The sequence below is a fragment of the Mustelus asterias genome, unplaced genomic scaffold (genome assembly GCF_964213995.1).
Source record: "Mustelus asterias unplaced genomic scaffold, sMusAst1.hap1.1 HAP1_SCAFFOLD_663, whole genome shotgun sequence".
NCBI lineage: Eukaryota > Metazoa > Chordata > Chondrichthyes > Carcharhiniformes > Triakidae > Mustelus > Mustelus asterias.
The window spans coordinates 126371-153775 of record NW_027590612.1 but is presented as its reverse complement, the minus strand read 5'-3'; the positions used below and the strand labels follow the sequence as shown (position 1 = coordinate 153775).

General features: G+C 47.9%; 1 protein-coding gene across 8 annotated transcripts in view; it reads right to left on the bottom strand.

Annotated features, from left to right (window-relative positions):
- Positions 1 to 27405, bottom strand: part of LOC144487240 (ELAV-like protein 2) — a 78812-nt gene that overhangs the window by 20659 nt on the left and 30748 nt on the right. For 4 of the 8 annotated variants that reach the window (XM_078205320.1, XM_078205318.1, XM_078205319.1 and 1 more), the window contains exons 3-5: positions 8583 to 8736; positions 6340 to 6565; positions 1656 to 1694 (exon numbers count right to left, since the gene is read on the bottom strand). In XM_078205320.1, coding sequence (XP_078061446.1) covers positions 1656 to 1694; positions 6340 to 6565; positions 8583 to 8736 — 419 coding nt within the window. Of the gene's footprint in view, positions 1 to 1655; positions 1695 to 2313; positions 2317 to 6025; positions 6029 to 6339; positions 6566 to 8582; positions 8737 to 27405 lie in introns of all 8 variants that reach the window. The other 4 variants (XM_078205321.1, XM_078205316.1, XM_078205322.1 and 1 more) reach the window with 3 other exon arrangements.

The following is a 27405-nucleotide window of genomic DNA, read 5'->3' as shown; positions in this document are numbered from 1 at the left end:
GGAGCTAGGAAATCGGAACCTGGTTTTTGCGTGACTTAAACAGTCTTAATAAACGAGTAGGCAGTGATCAGACAAGCAGGAGGTAGCATGCATGGAGGGAGCTAGTGAAACTGTGGGTATCAATGAGTGAAATAAAACAGCCCGGTTCCTGGGGTACTTCAGTTAGATTGGGGCTAACGGAATGAGTAGAGATGGAAGCAATAATGAGAACCAGACGTTGAAACAGAAAAACTCGCACGTTACCCAAAAACAGAAGGTGAAGTTAGTTTGAGGTGAAGGGGGAAAAACAAAGGAGATATAAGACACCTTGGCTAGAATTTAAGAGCAATCCAGTCACTCCTGTGAGATGTCAACCTTATCTCAAGTGAACGATTGTATCATCCTCTCTCTAAATGATAAGGCAGGTACGCAGTGTCACAGTCACTGGGGTGAATCTCTTTGGACACGGGGAAGGTCGGGGGAGAGATTGAATGGAGATTGGTATTGCGAGGGGGTTTCGAGAGAGTAGCCAAAGGGAAACCGTTTGCCATGGCAGGCGGGTTGGCAACCAGTGAGCACAAACATCGGCTCAAGGGTAGAATGAGAATATTTTCTTACCCGGCTAGCTGTTGCGATCTGGGATGTGCTGCTTGGTGGGGGGTGGGGGGGGGGGGGGAACTGGATTCAATTGCAACTTCCCAGAGGGTAATTGGAATCTTTACAGTGCAGAAAGAGGCCATTTGGCCCATCGTGTTTGCACAGATCCTCTGAAAGAGCAGCCCAACTAGGCCCTCCCCTTCGCCCTATCCCCGTAACCCCATGTATTAACACCACTAATCCACCTAATCTACATATCTTTGGACACTAAGGGGCAATTTAGCAAGACCAATCCACCTAACCTACACATCTTTGGACACCAATGGGCAAATTCTCATGGCCAATCCACCTAACCTGCATATCTTTGGACACTAAGAGACAATTTAGCATGGCCAATCCACCCAACCTACACATCTTTGGACACTAGGGGGCAATTTAGCATGGCCAATCCACCTAACCTGCACATCTTTGAACACTAAGAGGCAATTTAGCATGGCCAATCCACCTAACCTGCGCATCTTTGGACTGTGGGAGAAAACCGGAGCACCCAGAGGAAACCCACGCAGACACGGGGAGAACGTGCTAACTCCACACAGACAAACTCACCCAAAGCCCGGAATCGAACTCGGGTCCCTAACACTGTGAGGCAGCAGTGCTAACCACTGTGCCTGCCTTTCCTGTCCATTGATAGGGATGGAATCTGTGACCTCCAGGAAGAATTAAAGTTTATTTATTAGTGCAATGAAGTTACTGTGAAAATCTCCTAGTTGCCACAGTCCGGTGCCTGTTCGCGTACACTGATAAGATAGTGGATACTGATTTAATGGTGACCTTCCAAAGGGAATTGTATATAAGTATGTGAAGGAGAGAAAATAAAACTGCAGGGATATGGGGAAAGAGTGGGTTTAGCAATCAAAATAACTGAAAATAGTTATCAAGGTGCCAGTAACCAAACACTTAGGCAATACCAGATAGCTACAATTCTAAAGGTCAATGTTAACTTTTACTGTCTCATATATTTGACTGGATTGCTGAAGTGAAGATTAAATTCTAACCCTTTGCTTTGGAACATTTATTACCTCTTCACGCCGTATGCCATGTTAAGTAAATTGTCCAGTCTGTGAAGGAAAGGGAGACGGAAGGAAGGGTGGATGTTAGTACTTATGAAACAGTAGCCTTTATTTGAAGAGCGAGAGAGAGAGAGAGAGATAGAAAGAGAGAAACAGAGAAAGACAGCAGTAGCAGATACACAGCATGTCACAACACATAATGCAACAAATCCAACCATACACTTTCCAATTATACCAGAGAACAAGAGATTAACATGATTGCTGAATTAAGGACACACGCAACATCTTGTGTGGGTTTGACTGTATGACTGAACGCAGCCGTGTGAAAGAAAACACGGAGTTCATCGATGATCGGCCGATTGTACATCCGCGTGTGTCCAGTTGGTCACAAACCAGGAATGGAGTTTCAAAAGTCAAACAAGTTTCGTTTTGTACCCACTGAGGGCAGTAGATGCAGGTCAGCATTCTCTAATCATGACCCCACCCCCCGCCAACTCTCCCTGCCCGCACCCCCACCCCCACTGCTGCCAGCGAGAACGGAGAATTTGACGCTCCCTTCACTGCAGCGGGACTGGATAATCCCAGCTGCGGACGAGGCTGGAGAATCCCATCCACGGAGGGCGCCGCATTTACGTTGAGAGGCAAAGTTGCCAGTTCAGTGTCTGACCTCCTATTAGATGCATCGCTGAGTCCGGGTACATTTGACCTCCAATGCAAGATTCCTAATCATTTTCCATTAAAAACAGGATTGGCATTTATTGAGTGTCCCTCTTTTCATTCCAGGTGGCGACGGTTGGGGGGAGGGGGGAGGGGGTGTGGGCGCGGTTGGGGGGGTTGTGGGGGTATTGTTTCCAGTCCCATCCGGACGTCGATGCAGGCGGGAGGAAAATTCCGGGCTGGCCCAAAATCCGATGGCTGGTCTCCAAATTTTCCTGTCTACCCCACGATGATGGCACCCATTGGTGGGACTGGAAAATCCTGCCCGGGATGTGGGTCAGCTCAACATCTGTTGGCCATTCCTAATTGCCCTTGATTAAGTGATGGCGGAACGCCCCCTTAAATAACTGCACCTAACCTGAATCTAACTTGCTGGAGTCTTTTTCAAGAGTCAACAGGGAGGGTTGGTGAGGGTAATGCTGTTGATGTGATGTACACGGACTTCCAGAAGGCATTTGACGCAGTGCCACATAGCAGACTTTTAAATTCATTCATGGGACATGGCCATCGCTGGCTGGGCCCAGCATTTATTGCCCATCCCTTGAGAAGGTGGTGGTGAGCTGCCTTCTTGAATCGCTGCAGTCCACGTGCTGTGGGTTGACCCACAATGCCATTAGAGAGGGAATTCCAGGAATTTGACCCAGCAACTGTGAAGAAATGGCCGATATATTTCCAAGTCAGGATGGTGAGTGGCTTAGAGGGGAACTTGCAGGTGGTGGTGTTCCCATGTAACTGCTGCCCTTGTCCTTCTAGATGGAGGTGGTCGTGGGTTTGGAAGGTGCTGTCTAAGGATCTCTGGTGAATTTCTGCAGTGCATCTTGTAGATGGTACACACTGCTGCTACTGAGTGTTGGTGGTGGAGGGAGTGGATGTTTGTGGATGTGATGTCAATCAAGCGGGGCTGCTTTGTCCTGGATGGTGTTGAGCTTCTTGATGTTGTTGGAGCCGCACCCATCCAGGCAAGTGGAGAGTATTCCATCACACTCCTGACTTGTGCCTTGTAGATGGTGGACAGGCTTTGGGGGAGACGAGGTGAGTTACTCGCAACAGTATTCCTAGCCTCTGACCTGCTCTTGTAGCCATTGTGTTTATGTGGTAAGTCCAGTTGAGTTTCTGGTCGATGGTAACCCCCAGGATGTTGACAGTGGGAGATTCAGTGATGGTTACACCATTGAATATCAAGGGATGGTGGTTAGAGTGTCTCTTATTGGTGATGATAATTGCCTGGCAGTTGTGGGCAGAGTAATGGAATAAAAGTAGCAATATGATATGAAATTGGCTGAGTGACAGGAAAGAGAAAGCTAAGGGATGTTTCTTGGACTGAAGAACAACATGTAGTGGAGTTTCCCACAGATCAATAGTGGGATAATGTGGAACTTCAACAGGACATATTTAGATAGAAATTCAATGCGGAGAAATGTGAAGTGATTCATATTGGCAGAAGCAACATGGAGAGCCAATATAAAATAAATTCTGGAGGGGATACAGGAGCAGAGGGATCTGGGTGTATATATGCATAAGGAGAGGTGGTAGCGTAGTGGTATTGTCACTGGACTAGTAATCCCGAGACCCTGGGTGGGATGTTCTGTTGGAGAGTCGGTGCAGACATGATGGGCCAAATGGCTTCCTTCTGCACTTGTAGGGATTCTATGATCGATGATTGGTGGAAGGGTGGAGAGTGAGTAGGCACGGGTTTGAGGTGATTGGTAAAAGGAGCGATGGAGACACAAGGAGAAATTCCCACGCACGGCGAGTGGTTAGGATCTGGGAGGTGCTGCCTGAGAGAGTGGCGGGGGGGCTGGTTCAATCGTGGCTTTCAAGAGGGAATTGGATTACTATCTGGAAAGGAAGAAGGTGCAGGAGAATGACACTAGGGCGATGGCTCATTCAGAGAGCTGGTGCAGACACAATGGGCCGAATGGCCTCCTGCTGCACTGTAACAATCCTGTGATATGCTGGCTCCTTCAGGGACAGTATAGAGTCAACCCCATCAGCGTTGGGTTTGGAGTCTAATGCAATCCAGTTGGGGTAAAGATGGCAACTTTCCTTCTCTAAAGGGCATTGCGAACAATGGCGTATTTCTTAATTATATTAAAAAGTAATACTGAATCCAAATCCTCTGGCTGCCATGGAGTGATCTGAACTCATGGCCCCTGGATTATTAATCTTAATTACTCATTTAGTAATACAATGATTGTATTCTGCCTCTGAGTACTGTATGTTGTGGTAGCACTTCCCTTAGTGTCCAGCTGGGTGTGGTAGAGACTGGGACTGAACCCTGGTGAATTCTCTTTGCATGTTGGTTTTGTATTGTACGGTTATCAGAGTTTAACTATTGACATTCCAGTCCTTTTTCCTCAGTCCACATGGGTACAAGCTCCCCCACAACCACGTCGATATGTTTCCATTCTTGTGGGACAACATTAGGTTTAGTACTTTTTCCATGACTCAGGATAATGCCATATATCTTGACGGAAGTATGTCTTACCGCTTGTGTTTAGAAGTGGGAGGGAACGTTTTGGTGTAGTGGTAACATCACTAGCTTAATAATCCAGAGGCCCAAGCTCGAGGTAACATGGGTTCAAATCCCACCACGGCAGCTGGTGGAATTTAAATTCAATTCACAAAATCTGGAATTGGAAGCTGGGTGGTACGGTGGCGCAATGGTTAGCACTGCTGCCTCACAGCGTCAGGGACCCTGGTTCAATTCTGGCCTCGGGTGACTGTGTGGAGTTTGCACGTTCTCCCCTGTGTGGGTTTCCTCTGGGTGCTGTGGTTTCCTCCCACAGTCCAAAGATGTGTAGGTTAGGTGGATTGACCATGCTAAATTGTCCTTTAGTGTCCAAAGGTGTGCAGGTTTAGGTGGATTGGCCATGCTAAATTACCCCTTAGGGTCCAAAGATGAGCTGGTTAGGTGGATCAGCCATGCTAAATTGCCCTTAGTGTCCAAATATGAGCTGATTAGGTGGATTGGCCATGCTAAATTGTCCCTTAGTGCCCAAAGATGTGCAGGTTAGGTGGATTGGCCATGCTAAATTGTCCCTTAGTGTCCAAAGATGTGCAGGTTAGGTGGATTGGCCATGCTAAATTGCTGCTTAGTGTCCAAAGATGTGCAGGTTAGGTGGACTGGCCATGCTAAATTGTCCCTTAGTGTCCAAAGATGTGCAGGTTAGGTGGACTGGCCATGCTAAATTGCCCCTTAGTGTCCAAAGATGTGCAGGTTAGGTGGACTGGCCATGCTAAATTGTCCCTTAGTGTCCAAAGATGTGCAGGTTCGATGGATTAGTCATGGTAAAATGTGTGGGCTTACAGGGATGGAGTGGGGGAGAGAGCCTGGGTAAGATACACATTCAGAGAGTCAGTACAGACTCGATGGGCTGAATGATACTTTGGACAGTAAGGGACAATTTAGCATGGCCAATCCACCAAACCCGTACATCTTCCGGACTGTGGGAGGAAGCCGGAGTGTCCGGAGGAAACCCACGCAGACATGGAGAAAATCTGCAAACTCTACACAGACAGTGACCCAAGGCTGGGAACTGAAAGCAGGTCCCTGGCTCTGTGAGGCAGCAGTGCTAACCCCTGTGCTGACCAACGTTCTGGGAGCTGAGGACTCACATTGAGAAATTTTGACTGTAAAATATTTGTGTTTCAATCTTCACCTACTTGTTAACCCCTCAGTTTTTTTTTGTTCGATACGACCAAACTTGTTCAAAGTAATTGGCATTCAGTTGAATGTTGTTAGAATTGCCAGGTCAGTTTTTGTTTGTGCTTTGAAGGCAGGATTCTGTACAAGATAATTCAGCAATCATGCGTCTACATGTTGTCGACCAAGCCCCCCCGACGCAATGCATTGTAGGAATTCAGCCCACCACGCCAACCTGACATAAAGATGGAGGACTGGAGTCCCACAATTCATTGGGCCATCACCGCCCAGCCCATGATGATGATGCGTTGCCACTGGCGACTGGCTCACCTGAATCGTTGGGCCTGGTGATGCAGGGGACCAGGGTATCGTCTGCTTGTTGATTGGTAGAGCTGAGAAAGCAGTGCCTGGCCAGTCTTTTGGCTGGGGTTGTTGGCGAATTTCACTGTGATAGGCTCAGTCGCTCCCAGGGGTTTTTGGCCATTCAGCCCCTTAATGGCTTCCTCTGCCTCTATTCTCTTGTCAAATCGGATGAAGCCAACCCCTCGAGAGACGCCTGGTTCGGAAAAGTTCAAAGTTTATTTATTCGTGTCACAAGTAAGGCTTACATTAACACTGCAATGAAGTTACTGTGAAAATTCCCCTGGTCGCCACACTCTTGTTCGGGTACACTGAGGGAGAATTTAGCACGGCCAACCAGCACGTCTTTCGAACTGTGGGAGGAAACCGGAGCACCCGGAAGAAACCCACGCAGACATGGGGAGAACGTACAGACTCTGCACAGACAGTGACCCAAGGCGGGAATCGAACCCAGATTCCTGGTGCTATGAGGCAGCAGTGCTAACCACTGTGCCACCGTGCCGCCCTGTGGGGACGCAACATTGGCTCACAGTAGTTTACTCACTCAGGGTATGGTTTTTAAAAATCTCTTTTCAAATTATTCCTCACAACTCTCGCTGGGCTGAGTGCCCAGCTCTCTCTCCCTCTCTCTCTCTCTCTCATCTCCGAGTCAAAAGGTTTTGGGCCTAGTTCTTGCTGGAGCACAGAGTCAAGGCTGACACCCATGGTGCAGTAATGAGGGAGTGCTACACTGTCAAGAGGCTGCTATCAAAGAATCATAGAATGCCATTCGGCCCATTGAGTCTGCACTGACAACAACCCCACCCAGGCCCTATTCTTGTAGCCCCACGTAATCCCCCTGACACTAAGGGGCAATCCCATACAGACCTGTTACCCATAACCCCAAATATTTACCCCGCTAATCCTCCTAACCGACACATCTCGGGACACTAAGGGGCAATTAGCATGGTCAATCCACCCCAACCTGCACATCTTTGGCGTGCGGAAGGAAACCGGAGCACCCGGAGGAAACCCACGCAGACACAGGGGGAATGTGCAAATTCCACATAGACAGTACCCGAGGCTGGAATTGAACCCGGGTCCCTGATGCTGTGAGGCAGCAGTGCTAACCACTGTGCCACCGTGTTGCCCTGTCTTTCAAGCGTATTTACCCTACTAACCCCTCTGACACTAAGGGGCAATCAGTATGGCCAATCCACCTAACTTACAGATCTTGGGACACTAAGGGGCAATTTAGCATGGCCAATCCATCTAACCTGCAATGTATGATTTTTTAAATTATTATTTATTTATTCATGGAATGTGGGCGTCGCTGGCTGGGTCAGCATTTATTGCCCATCCTGGAGGACATTTTAAGAGTCAACCACATTGCTGTGGCTCTGGAGTCACATGTAGGCCAGACCGGGTAAAGATGCCAGCTTTCCTTCCCTAAAGGGAACCAAATGGGTTTTTCCGACAATGGTCATCAGAAGGTTCTTAATTCCAGATTTTTATTGAATTCAAATTTTACCATCTGCCGTGGCGGGATTCGAACCTGGGTCCCTAGAGCTTTACTCTGGGTGCCTGGATTCTAGTCCAGTGACTAGGCCACCACCTCCCCCCAATTCTATGATCTGTTGTTAGAATTTAGAAGGGTTAAGTTTCATTTGCTGGAGGCACCATTAATACTGTGATCCCATGTAGGTCATGAGAGGTTTGGGAAAGGCATCTCACGATGGTACAATTGTGCACCAACATTGCCCTTGACTATTGGAATATCTCATGTTTTTTTTATTCATTCATGGGACATGGGCGTCGCTGGCTGGGCCAGCATTTATTGCTCATCCATAGTTGCCCTTGGAGGGCAGTTGAGAGTCAACCACATTGCTGTGGTTCTGGAGTCACATGTAGGCCAGACCGGGTAAGGACAGCAGATTTCCTTCCCTAAAGGGAACCAGATGGGTTTTTCCTGTACTGACAATCGACAATGGTTTAATTGTTATCAGTAGATTCTTAATTCCAGATATTTTTTTAATTGAATTCAAATTCCACTCTCTACCGGGATTCAAACACAGGTCCCCCAGAACACTAGCTGAGTTTCTGAATTAATAGTCTAGTGATAATACCACTCGGCCATCGCCTCCCCCCATGTATGGCATTGGGAAATAACCACCTCAATTCCTACTGCGCTACTGACTGACCACCAACTGGCAGAGGTAGAAAGTGCGTCTCACCTGTAACTTGGTCAACGAGAATGCGTGAGGTGATGATTCTGCCGTACTGTGAGAAGAGTTGCTCCATCTCTTTCTGGCTCATGGTCTTGGGAAGCCCGCTGACATACAGGTTGGCATCTCGAATGGAGGCAGAACTGGGCCGGGCATAGGAAACCTGGAAGGCGGAAATGGTCATAGAGTCATAAAGGTACACAGCACAGAAAGAGGCCCTTCGGCCCAACTGGTCCATGCCGACCAGCCCACCAATGCCTCTACTTTCTCAGGAGGCTAAGGAAATCCGCCGTGTCTGTTACGACTCTCACCAACTTTTACAGATGCATCATAGAAAGCATTCTTTCCGAATGTATCACACCTTGGTATGGCTCCTGCTCTGCCCAAGACCGCAATAAACTACACAGGGTTGAGAACGTAGCCCAGTCCATCATTCAAACCAGCCTCCCATCCATTGAATCCGTCTACACTTCCTGCTGCTTGGAAAAGCAGCCAGCATAATTAAGGACCCCATGCACCCTGGACATTCCCTTTTCCACCTTCTTCCTTCAGGAAAAATATACAAAAGTCTGAGGTCACGTACCAACCGACTCAAGAACAGCTTCTTCCCTGCTGCTGTCAGACTTTTCAACGGACTAATCTCGCATTAAGTTGATCTTTCTCTGCACCCTAGCTATGACTCTAACACTGCATTCTGCACCCTCTCCTTTCCTTCTCCCCTATGTACTCCATGAATGGTATACTTTATCTGTATAGCGCGCAAGAAACAATATTTTTCACTGTATCCCAATACATGTGACAAAAATAAATCAAATCAAATCAAACCAAATCAGGTTTCCTAAACTGAACTCGTCCCACTTGCCTGCGTTTGGCCCATATCCCTCTAAACCTCTCCTATCCATGTACCTGTCCAAATGTCTTTTAAATGTTGTAATTGTACCCGCCTCTACCACCTTGAAGTAGGCCATTTTCCAAAGCCATATTTTTATTATCTCATCAATATTCACCTCATTAAACATATTCATTTATTGGACTGATTGGCACCATTCATTACGTGCCCACAATGCAGAGGGGAACACCCGAACGGACATTCGTTTAAATCCCCCTCTGCACAGCTGAGAGACCTTTAATTCAAGTTTGATGGAAGATCCTTATTCTGCCCAGCAACAGCACGAAGCTCTGCACAGCTGAGAGACCTTTAATTTCAAAGCCGACAAAAGATCCTTATTCTGCCCAGCAACAGCACGAAGCTCTGCACAGCTGAGAGACCTTTAACTTCAAAGCCGACAAAAGATCCTTATTCTGCCCAGCAACAGCACGAAGCTGCATTTTAAAACGGCCCTTGGCCAGAAGATCGGGATATCTGCGAGTCAAGACTGGCAGTGGGATATATGGCATAACTGTACTGTAAGTAAAATATTATGGGAATAAAATGGCCAAGGCAGGCAAAGAAACTTAATAAACCAGGATAAAAAGAATAAAAGATTAGATTAAATCCCCCTACACACAGCAGGACAAAATGACATTAACACCTAATCTCGCAAGCATAGAATACAGACACAAAACAGAGGTCGATTTAGATAAGGGGACACATCGAGAGGATAATGGGAAACACATTAAAACACCGGGGCAAGAACAGACAGTCCCATTAACACAAACACACACCATACAGATGCAAATTGACAAAGTCTTACAGGGAACTTCCTGACCAGATAGGCCACTTTTTAGGTATTGTAAAAATGTATGAGCAAATCTTTCCGCTCGAATTTGGAGTCCTATAAATATCCAGAACAAATGTGTAACTGTGGAGATCAACGTGGCCAAGCCACTGTTTCTAAGCTGGCTACGGGGGTCTCCCTGGGATCCCAGTAATTGTACAATAAAGAAAAACGCCTTGAACCTTGCCTTGCGACTCGACCTCCTTGAATGCACTGGTACAGGGATTTTTCCCGACAACAACCTCCTCTGGCAGCTCATTCCATACATGCACCACCCTCTGTGTGAAAAAGTTGCCTCTTAGATCCCTTTTAAATCTTTCCCCTCTCACCTTTAACCTATGCCATCTAGTTTTGGACTCCCCTACCCTGGGGAAAGGACCTTGGCTATTCACCTTATCGATGCCCCTCATGATTTTATAAACCTCTATAAGGTCACTCCTCATAAGAAAGAAATAGGAGCAGGAGTAGGCCATCTGGCCCTTCGAGCCTGCCCCGCCATTCAACAAGATCATGGCTGATCTGAAGCGAATCAGTTCCACTTACCCGCCTGCTCCCCATAACCCCTAATTCCCTTATCGATCAGAAAACTATCTACCCGTGATTTAATCATATTCAACGAGGAAGCCTCCACCACTTCAATGGGCAGAGAATTCCAGAGATTCACTACCCACTGAGAGAAGAAGTTCCCCCTCAACTCTGTTCTGAACCGGCCCCCCCTTACTTTGAGGCTGTGCCCTCTAGTTCTGGTTTCCCTTCTAAGTGGAAAGAATCTCTCCACCTCTACTCTATCCAGCCCCTTCATTATCTTATATGTCTCTATAAGATCACCCCTCATCCTTCTAAACTCCAACGAGTACAGACCCAATCTGTTTAATCTCTCCTCATAAGCTACACCCCTCATCTCCGGTATCAACCTGGTGAACCTTCTCTGCACTCCCTCCAAGGCCAATATATCCTTTCGCAAATAAGGGGACCAAAACTGCACACAGTCCTCCAGGGAAAAAATTCCCAGCCTATTCAGCCTCCCCTTAAACATTCCAGACCCGATAACATCCTTGTAAATCATTTTTTTGCACCCTTTCCAGTTTAATAACCTGCTTCCTATAGCAGAACGACCAAAATTGTATGCAATACTCCAAACGTGACCTTACCAATGTCTTGCACAGTTCAAAACATGGCTGGCTCAAATATTTGCAAGGGAAGGGATGGAATGTTCTTGATCCTGGCCTGTTATTGAGAATGGTGCATTCATTTTCTGAGATCTTATGCCAGAGTGAGCTTGTGTTGTGTTACCACACAGAGCTCACACCCTTGGTCCAATTCTCCCCGCCTTTAACTCCAGCCAAGCCAAAGATTATACCTGCGTCTGCAAGCTCAGAGATAATCGACTAGCCTAAATTTAATATTGCGGAAAAAGATGAGAGAGAGGGAGATGTGTCGCCAAAGTTGTAGCCATCAGGACAAATAGAAACATAGGAGATAGGAGCAGGAGGAGGCCATTCGGCCCTTCGAGCCTGCTCCGCCATTCATCACGATCATGGCTGATCGTCCAACTCAATAGCCTAATCCTGCTTTCTCCCCATAACCTTTGATCCCATTCACCCCAAGTGTTATATCCAGCCGCCTCTTGAATACATTCAATGTTTTGGCATCAACTACTTCCTGTGGTAATGAATTCCACAGGCTCACCGCTCTTTGGGTGAAGAAACGTCTCCTCACCTCCGTCCTAAATGGTTTACCCCGAATCCTCAGACTGTGACCCCTGGTTCTGGACTCCCCCACCATCGGGAACATCCTCCCTGCATCTACCCTGACTAGTCCTGTTAGAATTTTATAAGTCTCTATGAGATCCCCCCTCATTCGTCTGAACTCCAGCGAAAACAATCCTAACCTAGTCAATCTCTCCTCATACATCAGTCCCGCCATCCCCGGAATCAGCCTGGTAAACCTTCGCTGCACTCCCTCGAGAGCAAGAACATCCTTCCTCAGAAATGGAGACCAAAACTGCACACAATGCTCCAGGTGTGGCCTCACCAAGGCCCTGTATAATTGCAACAACACATCCCTGCTCCTGTACTCGAAACCTCTCGCAATGAAGGCCAACATACCATTTGCCTTCTTTACCGCCTGCTGTACCTGCACGCTTACTTTCAGAGACTGGTGTACAAGGACACCCAGCTCAGAATATCAAGTTTCTAAACCTCACAATGCTTTATCACGCAGGAGCTGACCGGTCGGCAAGTTGACTCTGATTGGCTGAGGCGTTGTCATGGAGAAAGCAAGGGGGAAGCCACTTCTCTTGTCGTGTACATTGTTGCGATTGTTTGAAATTTGGTGCTCTTGAGTTTGGCCTGATGAGTGAAAGATGAAAAACTTTGGCAACATGCCTCTTTCCCTCTCACTCTCTTCATCGGAGGCCTAATCTCTGCTACCTTTATATTTCGATAATCTACGATCCTAAACCTTGGCAGTGCCGCCATTTTAGGCCATGGAATGGTGACATTGGTGAATGTTGGAGAGAGGATCTCCATCGCTGATATCAAGAGACATCTACTCAGATGGAATGGCCAACACTTGGAACTGAGACAATAGCCTCGCGTTGTTTAAGAAACTTGCTGATTGTTCTGTTGAGGGGATGATCTAGTTGGCTACTCAAGATGAGCTGAATGGCTTTTTGCCACAGGAACTGGGATTGGCCCTTCAGCCCCTCCAGTCTGAATTGATTTATTATTGTCACATACGATCAGAGCAGAATTAGGCCATTCAGCCCATTGAGTCTGCTCCGCCATTCAATCATGGCTGATATGATTCTCATCCCCATTCTCCTGCCTTCTCCCTGTAACCCTTGATCCCCTTATTGATCAAGAACCTCTGTCTTAAAGACACTCAATGACCCGGCCCTCACAGCCTTCTGCGGCTAAGAGTTCCACAGATTCACCACCCTCCGGCTGAAGAAATTCCTCCTCATCTCAGTTTTAAAGGGGTTCCCTTCACTCTGAGGTTGTGCCCTTGAGTTCAAGTCTCCCCCCACTAGTGGAAACATTCTCTCCATGTCCACTCTATCCAGGCCTCTCAGTATCCTGTAAGTTTCAATTAAATTCCCCCTCATCCTTCCAAACTCCATTGAGTACAGATCCAGACTCTTCAACTGCTCCTCATATGACAAACCTTGCATTCCTGGGATCATTCTTGTCAATCTCCTCTGGACTCCATGTATTGGGATACAGTGAAAAGTATTGTTTCTTGCGCACTATACTGACAAAACATACTGTTCATAGAGTATATAGGGGAGAAGGAAAGGAGAGGGTGCAGAATGTAGTGTTATAGTCTTTGATTTGATTTATTATTGTCACATGTATTGGGATACAATGAAAAGCATTGTTTCTTGCGCGCTATACAGACAAAGCATACCGTTCATAGAGTACATAGGGAAGAAGGAAAGGTGAGGTTGCAGAACGTAGTGTTACAGTCTTTGATTTGATTTATTATTGTTATATATTGGGATACAGTGAAAGATATTATTTCTTGCGCACTATGCAAACATACTGTTCATAGAGTACAGAGTGGAGAAGGACAGGAGAGAGTGCAGAATGTAGTGTTACAGTCAGAGCGAGGGTGTAGAGAAAGATCATCTTAGTGCAAGGTAGATCCATCCAAAAGTCTGACGGCAGCAGGGAAGAAACTGTTCTTGAGTCGGTTGGTAAGTGAATTCAGACATTTGTATCTTTTTCCCGATGGAAGAAGGTGGAAGAGAGAATGTCCGGGGTGCGTGGGGGTCCTTAATTATACTGGCATTGCCAAGGCAGCGGGAAGTGTAGACAGAGTCAACGGATGGGAGGCTGGTTTGCGTGATGGATTGGGCCTCGTTCATGACCCTTTGTAGTTTCTTGTCGTTTTAAAGTTTAAATTTATTTATTAGTGTCACAAGTAAGGCTTACATTAACACTGCAATGATGTTACTGTGAAAATCCCCCAGTCGCCACACTCCGGCGCCTGTTGAGGTCTTGGTCAGAGCAGGAGATAAACCGAAAGGATGCACCCCGGGAAGGATGCTGTTCTATCTACACTATCGGAGACATATATCCGGGATGTTTTTAAACAGAATTTTAAAAAAATCTGCAGCCAATTGAGTGCATGGCCAACTGGAATCTGCTAAACCATCCGTTCGACGTCAACGAAAGTCTCGGCTAAATCAGAGTGAAAGCCTGAGACTCGTTATCGTGTATGGCGAGAAAGAAAATCGGCCTGTTTTCTTCAGTTGAATCTCTTTATCCTGTTAAAATGAGCCATTATTTGCCCGCTCCAACAGAACAGATTGTGTGTTGTGGAGTCTTGCTGCAGTGACCTACCCACAATCCCCCTTCTCTCACACACACACACACAACACACACTCGCTCCGCCAGCCATCTCCATCCCAGGAGAATTCCAAAGCTAATTTTGCCGTGGCAAAGATGTAGCTCCTCCATCTGTCAGGCAAACTGGCTCGTTAAAGGGAGGGGGGGGGATCCTCGGCTAATCCGACCGGGGGTGAGGAGGGGGGAGATGCACGGGAGAGGCTCACGTTCTCCCAGCTCAGGCTAAATCATTACTGCTACAAACCACCCCCCCCCCCACCGCCCTCCACCCCCCCCCCCACCCCCCAGCCCTCCACCCCTCCACCAACCCCCCTCCCCCCCCCGCCCTCCACCCCCCTGCCTTGACCAGACGAGGTACAAAATGTTCCGTAAATTAATCTTAAGGGAACCGCATTTCCATGGCAACCTCCAATACATGAACATCTTCGCTGTCAAAAAACCCTGGCCGCCGCGTCTTCACAATGAAAATTAAATGAGGATGAAGCGGGGTGGTTGGGGAAAAATAATGGTGGGTCCCCCCCCCCCCCCTCCGCCCGCCCCCAGGGCGTGGTGGTGGGGTGGGGCAGCGGTGGAAGAGGGCAGGTAAAAGGTCACCTCAGCAGAGACTTTAGCCAGTTTATATTCAGCGCCTGTTATAAATTAAATCGACCGCGTCCTCTTATTTACTGTTTTCCTTTCAGAACATGGGCGATCGGGAAGCTTTAGGCCACCTATTGTCTTCTTCCAAAATGGCGGTTCTGTCGGTCGCCTTTGGCAACTGATTGTCCGCCCGTAGCCCTGCTCGACTCCGATGTCACGTGAATCAAAAATTAGGAATGTCCCTTTCCCTCGCCCTCTCTAGCTCTGTTCTCGATCTTATATGGAGATCTATAAAATAACGAGGGGCACCGATCAGCTAGATAGTCAACATCTTTTCCCAAAGGTAGGGGAGTCTAAAACTAGAGGGCGTAGGTTTAAGGTGAGAGGGGAGAGATACAAAAGGGTCCAGAGGGGCAATTTTTTCACACAGAGGATGGTGAATGTCTGGAACAAGCTGCCAGAGGTAGTAGTAGAGGCGGGTACAATTTTGTCGTTTAAAAAGCATTTAGACGGTTACATGGGTGAGATGGGTATAGAGGGATATGGGCCAAACGCGGGCAATTGGGACTAGCTTAGTGGTTAAAAAAGGGGTGTCATGGACAGGTTGGGCCGAAGGGCCTGTTTCCATGCTGTAAACCTCTATGACTCTGTGTTCGTCTACTCAGCCTGACACACTAAAGCTTCCACCGTTCCCTGCCTTTTGTTTCCAAAGGAACAATTCCTTGCTTCTCTCTCTCTCTCTCTCTCCCCTCTGGCAGTCCTGATTCTTCTTAGCCTGACTTTCTCTCCAATCTTCCGCACTGCTATGACCTTGCCCTGCCGTTGATAATACATCAAATGCCGCCCCTCTGGAAACGTCTGTTGCGCTTATTTTCCCCAAGGCCCGAGGGCACTGGCTCACACGTTCCCTCTTCATGCTCACAGCAAAGACTTGTTACGTACAGTGATCGTCCCTTCATTCTGTCCTGGCACCCCAAGAATTGACAATGCGGAACCCCTTTACCTCTCTCGGGCCTCCCAGTACAGACAGAGCTCACTCATTTTGACAGATGCAGCATAGAAATAAGTTGTAGAATCCCTACAGGGCAAAAGGGGGCCATTCGGCCCATCAAGCCTGCACCGACCCATACCTAGGTTTAAATCTTAGAATCATAGAACCCCTACAGTGCAGAAGGAGGCCATTCAGCCCATCAAGCCTGGACCAACCCATACCCAGGTTTAAGTCAGAGAATCATAGAATCCCTACAGTGCAGGCAGAGGCCATTCAGCCCATCGAGCCTGCACCGATCTATATCCAGGTTTAAATCATAGAATCTGTATAGTGCAAAAGGAGGCCATTCAGCCCATCGAACCTGCACTGACTCATACCCAGGTTTATTTCATAGAATCATAGAATCCCTACAGTGCAGAAGGAGGCCATTCGGCCCATTTAGTCTGCACCAACAACTATCCCACCCAGGCCCTATCCCTGCAACCCCATGTATTTACCCTTCTAATCACCCCGACACTAAGAGGCAATTTAACACGGCCAATCTACCTAACCCACACATCTTTGGACTGTGGGAGGAAACCAGAGCACCCGGAGGAAACCCACACAGACACGGGGAGAACGTGCAAACTCCGCACAGACAGTGACCCGAGGCCGGAATTGAACCTGGGTCCCTGGCGCTGTGAGGCAGCAGTGCTAACCACTGTGCCACTGTGCCGCCCACTTACGCTTTCCGAGGCTTACCCGGTAATCCCATGTATTTAACCCATTAATCCCCCGAACCTATATATCTTGGGACACTGAAGGGCAATTTAGCATAGCCAATCCATCTAACCTACACATCTTTGGAGCATTCTCTCCAGTTTTATCACAGCTTGGTATGGCTCCTGCTCTGCCCAAGACTGCAAGGAATTACAAAAGGTCGTGAATGTAGCCCAATCCATCACACAAACCAGCCTCCCATCCATTGATTCTGTCCACACTTCCCGCTGCCTTGGCAAAGCAACCAGCATAATTAAGGACCCCCACGCACCCCGGACATTCTCTCTTCCACCTTCTTCCGTCGGGAAAAAGATACAAAATTCTGAGGTCACATACCAACCGACTCAAGAAAAGCTTCTTCCCTGCTGCTGTCAGACTTTTGAATGGACCTACCATATATTAAGCTGATCTTTCTCTACACCCTAGCTGTGACTGTAACACTACATTCTGCACCCTCTCCTTTCCTTCTCCTCTAGGTACTCTATGAATGGTATGCTTTGTATAGTGCGCAAGAAACAATACTTTTCACCGTATACTAATACATGTGACAATAATAAATCAAATCAAAGACTGTAACACTATATCCTGCACCTTCTCCTTTCCTTCTCCCCTATGTACTCTATGAACGGTATGCTTTGTCTGTATAGCGCGCAAGAAACAATACTTTTCACCGTATCCCAATACATGTGACAATAATAAATTTAATCAAAAGGTGTCAGCCAGTGGCTCAGTGAGTGTCTCTTTTCCCGTCTGAATTGGAAGGTTGCGGGTGTGTAACTCCCACTCCAGAGACCTGAGAACCTAAACCGGGCTGACACCCCCAGTGACACACTGAGGGAATGTACACCGTATGGCGGTGGATGGGTTGGGTTCTGTTGTTTGAGTGAGATTGGGCTCAGCCTGGCTGAATTACAGGGATGCCCATGGTGCAATTCTGGAGGCAAGGAAAGGGGAGTTCTCCCCTGGTGCCCGGCCAATGTGTGCCATCCACCCAACACCTAAAAGCAGATGATCTGTGGGATCTTGCTGTGCACAAGCTGTGTTTCCTACATTACAACCAGACGCTTTGATATGATTTGATTTGATTTATTATTGTAACATGTATTAGTATACAGTGAAAAGTATTGTTTCTTGCGCGCTATACAGACAAAGCATACCGCTCATAGAGAAGGGAATGACAGAGTGCAGAATGTAGTGTTACAGTCATAGCTAGGGTGTAGAGAAAGATCAACTTAATGCAAGGTAGGTCCATTCAAAAAGCAGCAGGGAAGAAGCTGTTCTTGAGTCAGTTGGTACATGTGCTCTTGCGTGCTTTTTTCATTCATTCGTGGGATATGGGCATCGCTGGCTGGGCCAGCATTTATTGCCCATCCCCAGTTGCCCTTGAGAAGGCAGTTGAGAGTCAACCACATTGCTGTGGCTCTGGAGATTGACTCTGGGGATCTCACAGAGTCTTATAAAACTCTAACAGGGCTAGACAGGGTAGATGCAGGGAGGATGTTCCCGATGGTGGGGGAGTCCAGAACTAGGGGTCACAGTCTGAAGATTCGGGGTAGACCATTTAGGACGGAGATGAGGACACATTTCTTCACCCAAAGAGTGGTGAGCCTGTGGAATTCATTACCTCAGGAAGTAGTTGATGCCAAAACATTGAATGTATTCAAGAGGCGAATGGGATCAAAGGTTATGGGGAGAAAGCAGGATTAGGTTATTGAGTTGGACGATCAGCCATGATCGTGTTGAATGGCGGAGCAGGCTCAAAGGGCCGAAGGGCCTCCTCCTGCTCCTATCTTCTGTGTTTCTATGAGTCACATGTAGGCCAGACTGGATAAGGACGGCAGATTTCCTTCCCTAAAGGATATTAGTGAACGAGATGGGTTTTTCCGACAATGTTTTCACAGTCATCAGTAGATTCTTAATTCCAGATTTTTCTTTACTGAATTCAAATTCCACCATCTGCCGTGGTGGGATTTGAACCCCGGTCCCCAGAACATTAGCTGAGTTTCTAGATTAATAGCCTAGCGATAATACCACTAGGCTATTGCATCCCCTCGAAGTACCCTGTAACCTGACAGCGCCAGGGACCTGGGTTCGATTCCCGGCTTGGGTCACTGTCTGTGTGGACATTCTCCCCATGTCTGCGTGGGTTTCCTCCGGGTGCTCCGGTTTCCTCCCCCAGTCTGAAAGACGTGCTGGTTAGGGGCATTGGCCGTGCTAAATTCGCCCTCAGTGTACCCGAACAGGCGCCGGAGTGTGGCGACTAGGGGATTTTCACAGCAGCTTCAATGCAGCGTTGCAGGGGGTGGCACGGTGGCACAGTGGTTAGCATTGCTGCCTCACAGCACCAAGGACCCGGGTTCAATTCCCAGCTTGGGTCACTGTCTGTGTGGAGTCTGCACGTTCTCCCCGTGTCTGCATGGATTTCCTCCAGGTGCTCTGGTTTCCTCCCACAGTCCAAAGATGTGCGGGTTAGGTGGATTGGCCATGTTGAATTGCCCCTTAGTGTCAGGGGACTAGCTAGGGTAAATGCATGGGGTTGTGGGGATAGGGTTTGGGTGGGATTGTGGTTGCTGCAGACTCGATGGGCCAAATGGCCTCCTTCTGCATTGTAGGATTCTATGATTTTAAATCTAAGCCCACTTGTGACACTTGAGACAGAGTACAGGAATGAGAGAGAGAATCTGGTGAACTGGTGCGGCAACAATAATCTCTCCCTCAATGTCAACAAAACGAAGGAGATTGTAATCGACTGCAGGAAGCGTAAAGGAGAACATACCCCTGTCTACATCAATGCGGACGAAGTAGAAAGGGTCGAGAGCTTCAAGTTTTTAGGTGTCCAGATCACCAACAACCTGTCCTGATCCCCCCCACGCCAACACTATCGTTAAGAAAGCCCCACCAACGCCTCTACTTTCTCAGAAGACTAAGGAAATTTGGCATGTCAGCTACAACTCTCACCAACCTTTACAGATGCACCATAGAAAGCATTCTTCCTGGTTGTATCACAGCTCGGTATGGCTCCTGCTCTGCGCCAGACCGCAAGGAACTACAAAAGGTTGTGAATGTAGCCCAATCCATCACACAAACCAGCCTCTCATTCATTGACTCTGTCTACACTTCCCACTGCCTCGGCAAAGCAGCCAGCATAATTACAGACCTCACGAACCCCGGACATTCTCTCTTCCACCTTCTTCCTCCGGGAAAAAGATACAAAAGTCTGAGGTCACGTACCAGCCAACTCAAGAACAGCTTCTTCCCTGCTGCTGCCAGACTTTTGAATGGACGTACCTCGTATTAAGTTGATCTTTCTCTACACCCTAGTTATGACAGTAACACTACATTCTGCACTCTCTCGCTTCCTTTTCTATGAACGGTATGTTTTGTCTGTATAGTGCGCAAGAAACAATACTTTTCACTCTATGTTAATACATGTGACAATAATAAATCAAATCAAATCGAATCAAATAAACTTAATATGTGCAAATGGATTTTCCCTCAAGCACTTGGAAGGAAATGAACTGTCGCTGATTGTCCTGTTCCAGGTGCCAATAAACCTTGGCCCAGCCAGTGATGCCCATGTCCCATGAATTTAAAAATAAGAGGCAGCCGTGAGCACCCCCGCCACCCCCCCCCCCACCCAACAGCACCCTCCGCACCTTTCCTTAGAGCAACCAGACAAAAGAGAAAGCAATTTGTGTTCTGCAGAACATCTCTCAGACCGGGGGGACACGGCGCACACAGTAGGGTCAGCTACCCATTTTTTTTCCCCCTCTGATTGCAATTAACTAGCAGCCTGGAGTCCGGAACACATCTGACAGAGGTCCCATCTGGCGTGCAGAGCAGCTAATTGCGAGGCTGACTCACCGTGGGGACAGTGCTGCCACTGGGGAGGGAGGAAAACGGGAGCTAACACGCCTGGAAACTCCAGCACGCACCAGCCATTTAAAGGCAGTCATTATTGGGTGATTTGTGGCTTGCTTTTTCACACGTGGGCACGGGCTTTTGTGAAATGGAAGACTCTGAACAGCTTTCCAGAACAATAGCCAAGTGTTGAAAAGCCCTTCTGTTCCAAGTTGGCCCGGATTGTGACAGGATTAGGCTAATTCGCCAAATCTGCCCTGTCGCTTTGAGGAGGATATAACCCTCTCTGAACTGTGACACAACCCTAAATAGCGTGAAAAGCAGACAGCTCATTTTTCTCGAAAGGGAAAAAGATAAGAGCTTCTATTCATGCCGTGTCCTTTGTAACCTTTATTGATTAGTGTCACAAGTCGGCTTTACATTAACACTGCAATGAAGTTACTGTGAAAATCCCCTAGTCGCTACACTCCGGCGCCTGTTCGGGTACACTGAGGGAGAATTTAGCACGGCCAATGCACCCTAACCAGCACGTCTTTCCTACTATGGGAGGAAATCTGAGGAAACCCATGCAGACACGGGGAGAACATGCAGACTCCGCACAGACAGTGATCCGAGCTGGGAATCGAACCCAGGTCCCTGGCGCTGTGAGGCAGCAGTGTTAACCCGTGTGGCCGATTTTGTGATGTAGAGGGAGAGCAGTGGTCAATTTGCACACAGCAAGATCCCACTAACGGTTAAGGGTTAACAATCGGATTATATGCTTTTTAGTGTGTGTGTTGAAGTTTGGATATCTTTCCATACATACGGGACGGCACGGTGGCACAGTGGTTAGCACTGCTGCCTCTCAGCACCAAGGACCCGGGTTCAATTCCAGTCTTGGGTCACTGTGAAAATCCCCCCAGTCGCCACGCTTTGGCGCCTGTTCGGGTACACTGAAGGAGAATTTAGCACGGCCAATGCACCCTAACCAGCACGTCTTTCCTACTATGGGAGGAAATCTGAGGAAACCCATGCAGACACGGGGAGAACGTGCAGACTCCGCACAGACAGTGATCCGAGCTGGGAATCGAACCCAGGTCCCTGGCGCTGTGAGGCAGCAGTGTTAACCCGTGTGGCCGATTTTGTGATGCAGAGGGAGAGCAGTGGTCAATTTGCACACAGCAAGATCCCACTAACGGTTAAGGGTTAACAATCGGATTATATGCTTTTTAGTGTTTGTGTTGAAGTTTGGATATCTTTCCATACATACGGGACGGCACGGTGGCACAGTGGTTAGCACTGCTGCCTCTCAGCACCAAGGACCCGGGTTCAATTCCAGTCTTGGGTCACTGTGAAAATCCCCCCAGTCGCCACGCTTTGGCGCCTGTTCGGGTACACTGAAGGAGAATTTAGCACGGCCAATGCACCCTAACCAGACTGTGGGAGGAAACTGGAGCACCTGGAGGAAACCCAAGCAGACACAGGGAGAATGTGCAGACTCCACAGACAGACAGTGACCCGAGCCGGGAATCGAACCCGGGTCCCTGGCACGGCGAGATAGCGGTATACTTCAAGCGGATGCAATAGCCTAGTGGTATTATGGCTAGACAGCGCATGTGTCTTGAGAACGAGTGAACTTTTCTTAAATTTCCACCTGAACTCACACGCGATCCTGTGCATCCATTGGCCCCGTGCGCCCTAGCCGACACTGAATCCAACAACATCCAGCATAAATCCAGCATAATTAAGGACTCCCACGGCACCCCGGACATTCTCTCTTCTACCTTCTTCCGTCGGGAAAAAGATACAAAAGTCTGAGGTCACGTACCAACCGACTTAAGAACAGCTTCTTCCCTGCTGCTGTCAGACTTTTGAATGGACCTACCTTGCATTAAGTTGATCTTTCTCTACACCCTAGCTATGACTGTAACATTACATTCTGTACCCGCGCCTTTCCTTCTCTATGAACAGTATGCTTTGTCTATATAGTGCGCAAGAAACAATACTTTTCACTGTATCCCAATACATGTGACAATAATAAATCAAATCAAATCAAAAATCAAATGAACTCACGTCCCGCTCCTGTGCATCCATTGGCCCTGTGCAAGCTGACCTACACTGAATCCAGCAACACCTCCCAATTCAAATTTATCACCTTTGTCCTTCAAATCCCTTACTGACCCAGCACCTCCCTGACTCTGCCACCTCCTCCATCCGCCCCCCCCTCCCCACCCCGAGATCCCTGTTGCAGGCCACCTCTGCCTTGTTGCGGGCGTCCCCTCGGCACAATCGCAGCCCAGAAATGGGCCACTCGGCCCGACTGGGCTATGTTGGGTGTCATGCTCCACATGAGTCTCTTCCCATCTGATATCTCCAGTCCCATCAACATATTCGTCTGCTCCATTCTCCCCCATGCTAGCTTTCTTTGAAGTAAAAAGATAAATTACTACGGATGCTGGAATCTGAAACCAAAAGAGAAAAAAATGCTGGAAAATCTCAACAGGTCTGGCAGCATCTGTAAGGAGAGAAAAGAGCTGGCGTTTCGAGTCCAGGTGACCCTTTGTCAAAGCTAAGATGACCCTTGTCAAAGCTTTGACAAAGGGTCATCTGGACTCGAAACGTCAGCTCTTTTCTCTCCTTACAGATGCTGCCAGACCCGCTGAGATTTTCCAGCATTTTCTTTTTTTTGGTTTCTTTGAAGTTCTTCCATTCATCTCACCTCAAGCACTTGGGCCCAAGGTTCCACATTCTATCCTGCCTGATGTTGTGGCTTTAGCAGCCGTTCCCTCAGTTGTCCGGGGCCTTATGTTCTGGAATTCCTTCCCTAAACCTCACCGTCCCTCCAGCTCTCCCCTTCCTCTAACATGCCCCTTAAAACCCAATTCTTGGACTAAGCTTTTGTCCACCTTGCCTCTTATCTCTATGCGTCTGGGCATCAAACTTCGACTGATGACGTTCCTGTGGCGCGCCTTGGGGAGGCAGTGGCGTAATGGTGTTGTCACTGGACTAGCAATCCAGAGACCCAGGGTGCTGCTCTGGGGTCCCGGGTTCGAATCCCACCACGGCAGATGGTGAAATTTGAATTCAATAAAAATCTGGAATTAAAAATGAGATTCTTTGGTCCAAAAGCAGTTACATAACTACAAAGAACAAAGAACAATACAGCACAGGAACAGGCCTTTCGGCCATCCAAGCCTGCACCGATCATGTGTTCCTAACTAGACCATCCGTTTGTATCCCTCTATTCCCAGTCTGTTCATGTGGCTATCTAGATAAGTCTTAAATGATCCCAGCGTGTCCGCCTCAATCACCTTGCTTGGCAGTGCATTCCAGGCCCCCAACACCCTCTGTGTAAAATACGTCCCCCGCATATCTGTATTGAACCTTGCCCCCCTTACCTTGAACTTGTGACCCCTTGTGTTTGTCATTTCTGACCTGGGAAAGAGCTTCCAACTGTTCACCCTATCTACGCCCTTCATAATTTTATAAACTTAAATATCTAGCCAGAGACACTTAAGAACAAGGAAAAGTACAGCACAGAAACAGGCCCTTCGGCCCGCCAAGCCCCTGCTGATCATGATGTCCTAATTAAACTAAAAAAAACCTCCTGCCCTTACTCGGTCCGTATCCCTCTATTCCCTCCCTATTCATGCACCCATCCAGATGCCTCTTAAATGTTGCTAATGTGCCTGCTTCCACCACCTCCTCTGGCAGCGCGTTCCAGGCACCCACCGCTCTCTGCGTGAAAAACTTCCCTGTACATCTCCCCTAAACTTCCCCCCCTCACCTTGAACCTGTGCCCCCTTGTAATTGACACTTCCACTCTTGGGAAAAACATCTGCCTATCCACCCTGTCTATGCCTCATAATTTTGTAGACCTCTATCGGGTCTCCCCTCAGCCTCTGTCTTTCCAGTGGAAACAATCCTACTTTATTCAACCTCTCCTCATAACCAATGTCCTCGAGACCAGGCAACATCCTGGTGAACATTCTATGCGCTCTCTCCAAAGCTTCCACGTCCTTCTGGTAGTGTGGTGACCAGAACTGCACGCAATACTCCAAATTATAGAATCATAGAATCCCTACAGTGCAGAAGGAGGCCATTTGGCCCATTGAGTCTGCATCGACAACAATCCCACCCAGGCCCTGTTCCCGTAACCCACAAATTCACCCTGCTAATCCCCTGACACTCGGGTCAATTTAGCATAGCCAATCAACCTAACCCGCACATCTTTGGACTGTGGGAGGAAATCAGAGCACCCGGAGGAAACCCATGCAGACACGGGGAGAATGTGCAAACTCCTCACAGTGACCCGAGGCTGGAATTGAACCCGGGCCCCTGGCATGTGGGGCAGCAGTGCTAACGACCCTGCCACCGTGCTGCCCAAATACTGCACGCAATACTCCAAATAGAATTACAGCGTGCGTGATCTGGTAAACAAGAATCCTTTTTTGTTAGTCTTGTCCTAGCAGACTCCCTCTGCTGGTACAGGTGCATTCGGTGACCTCAAGTGAACAAAATTCAGAAGGCAACTTCCAAAGCACTTACATAGAACATAGAACAGTACAGCACAGAACAGGCCCTTCGGCCCACGATGTTGTGCCGACCTTCATCTGAAACCAAGATCAAGCTATCCCACTCCCTACCATCCTGGTGTGCTCCATGTGCCTATCCAATAACCGCTTAAATGTTCCTAAAGTGTCTGACTCCACTATCACTGCAGGCAGTCCATTCCACACCCCAACCACTCTCTGCGTGAAGAACCTACCTCTGATATCCTTCCTATATCTCCCACCATGAACCCTATAGTTATGCCCCCTTGTAATAGCTCCATCCACCCAAGGAAATAGTCTTTGAACGTTCACTCGATCTATCCCCTTCATCATTTTATAAACCTCTATTAAGTCTCCCCTCAATCTCCTCCGCTCCAGAGAGAACAGCCCCAGCTCCCTCAACCTTTCCTCATAAGACCGACACTCCAAACCAGGCAGCATCCTGGTAAATCTCCTCTGCACTCTCTCCAGCGCTTCCACATCCTTCTTATAGTGAGGTGACCAGAACTGCACGCAATATTCCAAATGCGGTCTCACTAAGGTCCTGTACAGTTGCAGCATAACCCCACGGCTCTTAAACTCCAACACCCTGTTAATAAAAGCTAACACACTATATGCCTTCTTCACAGCTCTATCCACTTGAGTGGCAACCTTTAGAGATCTGTGGATATGGACCCCAAGATCTCTCTGTTCCTCCACAGTCTTCAGAACCCTACCTTTGACCCTGTAATCCACATTTAAATTTGTCCGACCAAAATGAATCACCTCACATTTATCAGGGTTAAACTCCATTTGCCATTTTTCAGCCCAGCTTTGCATCCTATCTATGTCTCTTTGCAGCCTACAACACCCCTCCACCTCATCCACTACTCCACCAATCTTGGTGTCATCAGCAAATTTACTGATCCACCCTTCAGCCCCCTCCTCTAAGTCATTAATAAAAATCACAAAGAGCAGAGGACCAAGCACCGATCCCTGCGGCACTCCGCTAGCAACCTGCCTCCAATCCGAAAATTTTCCATCCACCACCACCCTCTGTCTTCGATCAGATAGCCAGTTACCTATCCAATCGGCCAACTTTCCCTCTATCCCACACCTCCTTACTTTCATCATAAGCCGACCATGGGGGACCTTATCAAACGCCTTACTAAAATCCATGTATATGACATCAACCGCCCTACCTTCATCAACACACCTAGTTACCTCCTCAAAAAATTCTATCAAATTTGTGAGGCACGATTTGCCCTTCACAAATCCATGCTGACTATCCCGGATTAATCCGCATCTTTCTAAATGGTTGTAAATCCCATCCCTAAGGACCTTTTCCATCAATTTACCAACCACCGAAGTCAGACTAACCGGTCTATAATTACCAGGGTCATTTCTATTCCCTTTCTTAAACAGAGGAACAACATTTGCCACTCTCCACTTTGGGATAATTGTTCATGGTGGGTGCTAGATGAATGTGAGCGCTTTTGTTAAACATGAAGTTCTTGTGGGTGGACATAGAATGATAAAATGTGGAACTTGTACCCAAGTAATTGAGGTGTAAGAAGGAGGCCCTTTGGCCCATCGTGGCGGCGTTGGCCATCAAGCATTTAAAAGAACCCCCAATTGGGAAGAGTGGAATAGAGGGTTAAGGAGATGGGGGTGGATGAGAAGCGGCTAATATGGAGCGTGGACACTAGCATAGCCTAGTTGGGCTGGGTGGCCTTATTCTGGGCTGTAAATACTATGTAATAGGCGGCACTTCTGATAGGTTCCAGCAGTCAACTCTCAACGGTCTTATGTCTGTCAAATTCTTTGTGGTTTCTGTCGGGATAAACCACCCCTCCCCCATTCCCAAGGAAAGGCTTTGAGGTAAAATAAATAATAATTGCGCAAGGAAAATTCTGGCGGCTCCTGCAGTTGTGACAGAGCCGTTGTGACAGCTCACTGAAGATCCGTGGCATTTGCTTTAAACCATTTTTATTTCCCTCTCTCTCTCTCCCAGAATAGCACAAGAACCAGAATCTTCCATCTCCCTCTGACTGCACT